The 9,057-nt window shown below is 30.1% G+C and overlaps 2 protein-coding genes across 6 annotated transcripts in view; one reads left to right on the top strand and one right to left on the bottom strand.

Annotated features, from left to right (window-relative positions):
• Nucleotides 1-347: 347 nt before the first annotated feature.
• On the bottom strand, nucleotides 348-2,954 carry LOC117205157 (ribokinase-like). 2 transcript variants are annotated; one of them, XM_033443296.1, is made up of 8 exons: nucleotides 2,750-2,954; nucleotides 2,344-2,488; nucleotides 1,848-1,980; nucleotides 1,630-1,756; nucleotides 1,369-1,530; nucleotides 1,204-1,295; nucleotides 930-1,118; nucleotides 348-699 (listed from the first exon to the last, which is right to left on the bottom strand). In XM_033443296.1, exons 2-8 carry the CDS (start codon nucleotides 2,391-2,393, stop codon nucleotides 523-525), a joined length of 930 nt encoding a protein of 309 aa, XP_033299187.1. In that variant the 5' UTR covers nucleotides 2,394-2,488; nucleotides 2,750-2,954; the 3' UTR covers nucleotides 348-522. The 2 variants fall into 2 exon arrangements, with proteins under 2 accessions (XP_033299187.1, XP_033299188.1); XM_033443297.1 differs by having other exon boundaries at nucleotides 2,799-2,954.
• A 494-nt stretch (nucleotides 2,955-3,448) lies between these two features.
• The window catches only part of LOC117205154 (interaptin), a 9,062-nt gene continuing 3,453 nt past the window's right edge, over nucleotides 3,449-9,057 (top strand). Inside the window, exons 1-6 of one of the 4 annotated variants that reach the window (XM_033443291.1) lie at nucleotides 3,449-3,706; nucleotides 4,264-7,990; nucleotides 8,084-8,188; nucleotides 8,315-8,484; nucleotides 8,582-8,757; nucleotides 8,846-9,056. In XM_033443291.1, the coding sequence (XP_033299182.1) occupies nucleotides 4,312-7,990; nucleotides 8,084-8,188; nucleotides 8,315-8,484; nucleotides 8,582-8,757; nucleotides 8,846-9,056 (4,341 nt within the window). In that variant the 5' untranslated portion in view covers nucleotides 3,449-3,706; nucleotides 4,264-4,311. The other 3 variants (XM_033443290.1, XM_033443288.1, XM_033443289.1) reach the window with 3 other exon arrangements.

Raw genomic sequence — 9,057 nt, 5'->3', positions numbered from 1 at the left:
AGATTTTTGTATGGGTGTATCAACGAACATGTTGGAATCACTGGATACCGAGAAAATATAAATTGAGACCCACTGTCAGGTTTATTTTATGCGATAAGGAAAATAGAATATAGAGGGAATTCATAGAATTTTATGATTTGTTTTCGTGGCTCGTTTTAAACACTTTTAATATTTCGAAACCTCATTCTTCGATTACTTTACACTAATTAAGATATAGTAGTAATATAAAATAGAACAGCAAAACTTTATTCAGTCAACGTTATACAATTTCCTCTCGCGTAAGAGTCGCCTCGTTTTTATTATTGGATGCAACAAAAAACACGGGACAAAATGAAGCTGGAGTATACATAAACAATCATCGCTCATTTTTATTTTACTTTTTTAACAATACTTTATTATTATCAAAACATGACAAAGTTAGATAAGAAGCAAGAAGAACAACGACATAAAATAACAATAAAAGAAGGAACAGATGTCGGAAGGATGTGTCGTTTGTATAGAATGTACAACATTTTTATTAATTCAAGCGAACAGATCCGGCGACAGGCTGCTCCTGTTCGGAAAACTCGCGTGTGTACCGAATTTCAACACGGAATCCGTGGCAACGACGCAAGCTCTTCGGATGCATTCGTCCATCGAAAGCGCTGGGTGATAAGCTTTAAAATATGCAAGAGCGCCTAGAAATGCATCTCCAGCTCCCTGTACATATATCGTGAATATCAGCGATACGATTTCACGGACTGTCGTCCCTTTGACTTATAAATTAATTGTCGAGCATAAACAAATTTTTCTCTATAGATGATGTATAAGGAGGTAACAAAATAGGAAATTTAAAAATGGAAGATAAAAATATTCTTAAAGCTTAGAACAAGCGAAACAGACAAATATTCTATATCTGCATACTAAACAAACAAGATCATTGAACGTACCGTTGTATCTACAGGCTGAACGTGACTAGTACAAACTTTTTTAATTACTCTATCGCTTTGAGACGCATACACCGCTCCCTGTTCTCCAAGAGTAATAATCACTATGTTGCAACCCTTATCCAAGAATTTTTCAACAGCCTGCTGTATACTTGACGGTCCCTGAAGCTGCACTCCACTCATAAATTCCGCCTACAGATAAATACATGTTACAATTAAATTAAAAATAAATTCCTAAAAAAAAATTAATTTTTATAATTTGATAGTTCGAAGATACCTCTATCTCGTTGACGCAAAATATGTCACAGAGTTTCCATAAATCTGGATGGACATTTTCCGTAGCGGGTGCCCCATTCACAATGGACAAACCTATCACATTCCATTTTCCATAACTAATGTGTGTGTTTCATGGAAGAATAAAACATTACGAAGGGCAACTGACCATGGCCTTTGTGAATCTTTAAAGCGCGTAGAGTAATTTCCTGAGGTACCTCAAATTGGCATAATAAAATAGAAGCATTCTTGATCATGTTGGTCGCGGAGTCCACAAAGTTGGAACTCATCAACGCGTTCGATCCTAATACGATTACTATACTGTTTTCGCCTAAAATTGTCAAATTTTTCTCGAGAAATTTCGTGCACTTTAAACATTTGTAAAACTAAATTCTATCAAACTCTATCAGAATTAATGGCTATTACTCACCATTCTCGGTAACTGTAATATGTGCTATTCCACTGTGTTGGTTTGGTTGTATTTGAACGTGAGAAACATCTATATTTTCTTCTTTAAATATTTTTAAGTACTCTTGGGCATAAGTATCAGAACCTAACTGTATAAAAATTAATTACCACAAAATTGTTTTAAATTTATTGCTTATAGTATAATTTATTAAAGATCGCGAATAGAACTAAAATTCATACAGAAGCAACAATTGCTGTTGCGGCACCAAGCTTAGCAGCTGCTATACATTGATTAGCACCTTTACCACCATACTTTATCTCATATTTAGTACCAATTAATGTTTCACCAGGTTTTGGTAAACGGGGAGAAAAGCTAGAAAATGATACATATTCATTCAATTATACAATAAATTACGTAATAAATATGACAGGAAGTATATTTAATTTAAATTCATTCGATTAAATACAGATTTGTATTTTTTTAATGTATTCGACATGTCTAACATTAAATATAAGGATTTTATTTTTGGAAATATATAATTCAGTTGCAGTATATTCTGCATATATGCAGCATATAAGTCTTAGTTATTCAAATATTGCAGGAACTGCATTTTAATTTTCATATAAAAAGAAATTGTTCTTTATTAATCTTCATTTTGTAATGTTCCTACATTATAGATTTTCTAAAAAGTTAAGCAAATTGCTTATACTTACGTTAAGCAAAATGATCACTTACCAAGTGAAATCAATCATACATGAACCAACAACAACAATTTTTGGAGACATTTCTCTTCGATTTAATTAGTCACTATTTAAAATTTTTAAGACAAGAACGTCTTTATCGGGGTTATGTAAGTAATGCCTGTCACGTAGAAACTGTACTTTTTAATGGAAAAACATGAAAGATACTATTCATATAAACGACTACAACCGATAAAACTAATTATCTGGATTTATCGCAATTATCACATGGACCAATGTATTCATTTGATAAAACTTTTTTGTATCATACATATAACCTAACTGAAATGACATGTGCAAGTACGTAAACGAATGAACTTTCATTTCATATAATGAGATAGTTTAATGCGAAAATAAAGTATTAAAATTAGAAAAGAAATAAATATTAAGGTCTTTATTATTATTTCATTTTAAAAATACACATTTTGTTCCACTACATATGTATCATACATTTATTATAATAGGTAAAGCTAACTTCTCCACTTTAAAATTCATAATCACGTTTTCAATTATGGAAAATAACAACATGATTACAATTAGATCTAAAAAGAATACAAAAATTACGATTAATGTGTTCTTTAAATGTACAGATAAAGATGACCAAAACAATAATATACATAGAAAACTATTTCACTGTCATCTATCGGCAAATGAATGAATCTCATATAAAATAAATATTTATCTACTATTGCTGAAAAAATTCGAAGCATAAAAAGAAGCTCTTTTTCAAATAATAATAAAAGAAATTTTTTATTTTATTATTGACAGAAATACCTCTTCATAAAGTAAATAACTTCTTAATTATTTTACTTGATAATGATATTCTATAATTTACTTTATTTATATTGTCAAGTGTTCATTGATAATTTAGTATAATTATATATTTATTTATAATATTCTAAAATAGGAATGGAATTATTTTTAATTCTAACTAAATACCTTCTCATATTTTAACGCTACTATGTAAGGTCCAATAATAATCTCCCTTAATTAATTACTTCTAACTACCGGTTATAATTTCATAAAGATTATATTTTCATTATATATCTTAGAACCTATGCCAATTCTAGTTATAAATGAAAATCTCATACCTCTTAATTTGTTAATTCCATTAAAAAACTTTGAGAAAAAGTATCTAAATTGATGACAGTAGTACGGACCTTCGACTTCATTCTTGTAAACATTGAGTTTGGATATAAGGAAGTAATCGTTTTTCCCATCAGAGGTTCATTAAAGTGCATTTTACATAAAATCTTTGGTTTATAAAGTTGTTTTACTTTAAAACCAATCTTACAGAACTTAAATAATGTGTGATTTTCACTGGAACATACACGGTATGGATACGCCAGTCCTGGTTGGTAAGTTTCTTCCTCTGCCATTAAAATCATATATACATATGTATTTAACAAATATACTATTAAACAATGTAAAACGCTAAGTACAATGGCATTAATTAAAACATGTCGAATAATATTATTGTAGGGCAACGTGTAATCAATTATATCACTTTATAAATGAATCTACAACGCACTATTTACTATTGTTCTCAGGAATGTCGAAATGTATTAGTTGATATAAAACAACTTCCGTATTTTTTAACATAAAATTAACTATCGCAATTTATTTAAACCTTTTTTGTGCACTGTTTGCAATTTTATTTTGTTTAAATCAGAGAAAAAAATTAAAAGTTCATTTTCGTCTGATTTAAAAATTTTAGTAAGGTTATGATAGTTTAAAATTTTTTTATTTGGTATTTAGTAAATAATAAGATTATGGATCTACTTCGTACTGTTCAATTTACATTTAAAAAAAGCAAATGACAAATAAACTTTGACACTTATTTCTTTCTGATTGACTATTTTATTTGTAATATATATTTTAAGTATTAATGACATTAATTGTTTTCTATCAACAGGACAATCCATGACTTCTTAAGTAATTGTAACAATCTTGATGTTTTACCATGGAACAATTAGATGAAGTGCACAGTAACATTAATAAAGTAGAATCATCGATAAAAGTAGATGTATCTTCTTCATTAATATCAGAATCAACGACTGATATTGTAAAGGATGTGAAGGATATTCCGGAAAATCAAGAAAATAAGTCACAAGAATGTACAGATAATATAATTCAAGATGTTTTAGTAGTAAATAAATGTGATATAACAGATTTAAATAAAAAATTTGAAAGTAAAGAAAGTAGTGAGACAGAGAGCATAAAGAACGCTGCGATTAATGAAGTAGAACAAGAAATAATAGATAAGGACCCACAAATTGATGATCAATGTAAAGAAGATGAGAAATCTCAAGAAGAGCAAGCAGAAAATACAACCGAGGTTGGAGATCATTCAAGATATGCAGATGACACATCTTTAGATAAAGAAAGTACAAACAATGTTGAAGTATTTAATACAAATGAGGGTGAACAAAACATTGAGAAACATAACGTTTGTACAGTGTTAAATATAGATACAGTTGGTGATACTAATGCTCAGTGTCAAGCATTAATTAAAACACTTAGTGAGACTTTTGATGATAAAGACCAAACATTGCACGTCACGGATACAGACACAGATTTGTCTAAACTAGTTGATAGTAGTTCAGAAGTAATGGTATTGACCGTAGAAACTATTAATGAAATGAATGAAAGTACAGAAGAAAATATTGTTTTAACTGTACATGAAAAGGATGCTGTTGTAAATTCCAATGAAAAAAATGTTTCTGCAGAAGAAAAAGAAATGAAGAACACTGAAATTGTAAATGAAGAATTTAATTTGATAGATTATGCACAAGAAAGTGATGGAACAATTATAGAAGTAATCTCAACAGAAATTGTGGCTCAAGAAGTTCCTGAAAATTGTAGCCAGAAAGACAATAAGGAAGTATTAAATCACACAAAGACAGGAAACGATTCTATAACTCCTATTACCTCAGGGGTAATTAATGATCTAGGAACTGCAGATGACATTGATATTAAAGAAAAGAATGTAAGTATTAAAGAAGGCACTGATATTGAAGGAGAGGACATAAAGGAAGAGTGTAAAAATACTGATGCAAAATATAATGTAGAACAAGAAACAACAAATGGAAATGGCAAGACTGAATCTTTTGATAGTTCACATAAAATTAATGTAGAAAAGAAAATTATTCATAATAAAATTGTCGTACCTACACATGTTGCTAATACAGAAGGAAGGAATAAATCTATAAGTGAAGCAGATAAAGTGAGCATAACTAACAAAAGAAGTGTAATTCAGGATATCTTTGATGATTGGGGTGTTGAAAATGCAGAAGATGATAGTCAGTCGGTATCTAAAACTCCAGATACTGTAGAAATTGAATTGAAAAGTTTACTAAATGACACAAAAACACGAACTATAGAAGAAGGCACAGTTGTGCTGGTTGAAGAAGAAATTACATGCATTGAAAAAGAACCAGTTGTAGATGATGGGAAGGCTGTAGAAGTTGCTAAACAAAACAAAGAAATGCAAGTATCAAAGGAACAACTTGATAACAATCAAACTATAAAGAAACAACAAAATAGTATAAAATCATTACTCAAAGACCAACTAACTCATTCTATATCACAGGCTGTTGGGAAGTCTACAAAAGATTCAACACATGATACTGTGACATTTAGTCAAACTTCGCAAATTATACCTATTAATCGTGGTCGAAATTTAACCAGCCAATCTTCACAGGTTGAAATAGCAGAAGCATTAAAAGAACGATTTCGTGAGAAACAAAAAGTAGTAGAACAACCACCACGACCTGATATATTTTTTGTTAAAAAACTAACCCAGAGATTATCAAGTAAATTAGTAGGTAGTCCAGGAACCGCTTTACCAGCACTTATACCATTGCCTCAGCCTACTAATCAATCCCTTATTCAATGTGATAAAAGGTCATCAGATAATACTAGTACAGGAACTAGCAAAGAAAGCAATTCTGATAATAAAGAACTGTTAGCAATACTGGAAGGTGATGTTGATCCTGATTGGTCTAACTTAAAACCACCAATTTTAGCAGAGGAAGGAAAACGTTCAGTAAAGTTTGAACAAAGTGGTTATAACACACCACCAAAACTTGATCCCTTAGTTGAAAGAGAACTAGCATTGAAACAACTTCTGGAATTACCTATTGCATCATCTAAAAGAAGTATACAGAAGAAGAAGAAAATAATTAAAGCTACACCTACTAAATCTTCTAAAGCAATAAAAACAAAAATCATATCTAAAACAGAGAAAGAAACAATTGGAATGGAACCAAAAAATAAAACTACAGAATCTGTAGAGGATACGAATTCTTCTGATTATGCTTCATCTTCTTTGCTTATCGAATCCCATACTTCAGAAAGAAAAAAAGATATACGAGTAGATGAGTCAAGATCAGGTAGAAAACGAAAACTAACAGAAAAAGCTAGGGAGCATGAACAACAACAGAACATTGTAAAACGTCAAAAAGTATATAAAGGAAAACTTTCATTGGGCAAGAAGCAACCTCAAGACCAAGCTCCACCTGACATTAGCTTGTTAACTGAAAATCATGTATCTAAGGAGACCATGGTGCTTCCCAATGATGAGGTTAATGTCATAATAACAGATGAAATAACAGAAGAACATGTCACAAATAATAATAAAGTAGATATAACATTAGACAAACTTGATGATACACAAAATGTATGTAATATAAAAACTTCAAAACAAAATCTTAATAAAAAGAGATCACAATCTATTGTTAAACAAAATATAGCAGTAAAAAAGATATTAAGGCAAAACATATCTTCAAATAAGAAAACTGCTACCTTAAAAACTAAATTAAACACATCAAAGAAATCAGGATCAAAGATAGTTTCAAAGGCAAAACGATCTACAGAAAATAATGCTGGAGATTCTAAACCAAAAAAGAAAATCATAAACGAAATAGATAGATTACTTCAAGATGAAGGTGTTGTAAATTTATTGTACGATGTAGAACAACCAGATAAAAAAAGATTAGTTCCCATTACCAAATCTCAAGCAAAAGTTATGGATATACAAAAAGTACAACGTGAGCTTAAACTTAGAAAGAAGTTAGTACGTAATGCAGTTTTAAGATTACGTACTTCAGCAGGTGTATCAAAACCAAGATCTAAAAGGACTTCTATATATTTGAATGATATGCAAGTAGATAAAAAAATTGGAGATCAAGCCACACCAATAAAACAAATAAATTTATCTCAAGAGTTTATTTTACCTGCAAAAATAAGAAATGCAGCAGATGCATCTGTTATAATTAGGAGACATTCATCTAGCTCATTTTCCAGTGCATCTGGAAGTCCTAGAGTTAGTATTGATACTCCAGAGAAAAATGAAGGAGTTAAAGTTGATGAAGGGGGATTCCATTCCTTAAGATCTACAAAAAGACGACATTCACAAGACGAAAAAATAAATGTAAAAAAAAGTAAAAAGAAGATTGTACAAAAAAGTGACACAGGAATTGATTTTGTTGACATTGTAGAGGATAAAATGGTATTTCCTGAACGTCTTAATAAAAAGTTGGATTCAAAAAAAGCTGATAAAAATCCCAAACAACCAGAAACAGACGAAACTAATAATGGTTTAGGGAAAGTTATTACAAGATCAAATGGTACAGCTACAGGTAAGGTAACATCAAAAACAAAGAAAACTACAAAGAACAAAGTTACATTTGCTAAAACAAATGAACCAGATAACAATGAAGAATTTTCCAAAGAAGAAGATGAACTTTCAGCCTGCCTTGCAGAAGCTGCAAATGCGCTATCAGTAGTCAATGCTGGGAGTCGGTCTGCAAATTCAGCAACAAATCGCAAAAATAAAGGTGAAATCATTTTTGAAAAAGTAAAAGTATTTCGTATTTATAATAAATTTTTATATTTTTACTAAATTATGATAATAATTACATTCTTATGTAGTACATGAGGTACTGAATAAGATTATTTTTTAGTCAATGCAAATACAACCAAAACACTAGAATCAGATAATAATAAAACAAAAATGGAAATTCGAAGTCAATTTAGTAATAAGGAAATAAATATACGTCGACATGGAAATCTTGTGCAGTTAATACTTACACCATCATCTTCAACAAAAATAAGAAATGCTCTCACTCTCCAGGTAATAAAATTATGGAGGAAATTATATATTTAGTACTTTTTTTTATGTTATAAATACATAATTTTATTTATATATCACATTACATTAATTCTTTTAGGTGATGCAAGAATTTCGTGAAACATTATCAATTCTAAAAAAGGATGATGATTGTAGAGTTGTTTTATTAACATCAACAGGTAGCAGTTTTTGTGAAGGTCTCGAATTATCTATGTTGCTACATACAAATAAGGAAAAACGGCGGATACATGCCCAGGAAATGGCAGATGCGGTTAAGTATGTAGTTATCCTTGTATAAATATGTATCATATACATATGTTACATATATTTAATTAATTAAAAAGTTCACTTTTTTTGTACTTAGGGACTTCATTAAAAGTTTAGCATCATTCAACAAACCTATTGTTGCTGGAGTTCAAGGAGCTGCAGTTGGACTTGGAGTAACAATGTTGCCTTTATTTGATCTTGTGATAGCTAGCGACAAAGCCACATTTAGTACACCTTATGGTAAATTAGGGCAAATTGCTGAAGGTGCTGCTGTATTTACTTTATCACATATATTAGGAAGTGCAATTG

The sequence above is a fragment of the Bombus bifarius genome, unplaced genomic scaffold (assembly GCF_011952205.1).
Source record: "Bombus bifarius isolate JDL3187 unplaced genomic scaffold, Bbif_JDL3187 scf7180000007987, whole genome shotgun sequence".
NCBI classification, from domain to species: domain Eukaryota; kingdom Metazoa; phylum Arthropoda; class Insecta; order Hymenoptera; family Apidae; genus Bombus; species Bombus bifarius.
Note: the sequence above shows the minus strand (reverse complement) of the source record. Positions and strands in the feature narration are given on the sequence as shown.

What these genes read in the sequence shown, in the direction of transcription:
- LOC117205157 (XM_033443296.1), bottom strand. Translation starts at nt 2,393, where the DNA reads ATGTCTCCAAAAATTGTTGTTGTTGGTTCATGTATGATTGATTTCACT. An exon ending in TATTACAGTTACCGAGAATG is followed by an intron (nt 1,531 to 1,629) that starts GTGAGTAATAGC and finishes TGACAATTTTAG; the next exon opens with GCGAAAACAGTATAGTAATC. An exon ending in TTCAGCCTGTAGATACAACG is followed by an intron (nt 700 to 929) that starts GTACGTTCAATG and finishes ATATATGTACAG; the next exon opens with GGAGCTGGAGATGCATTTCT.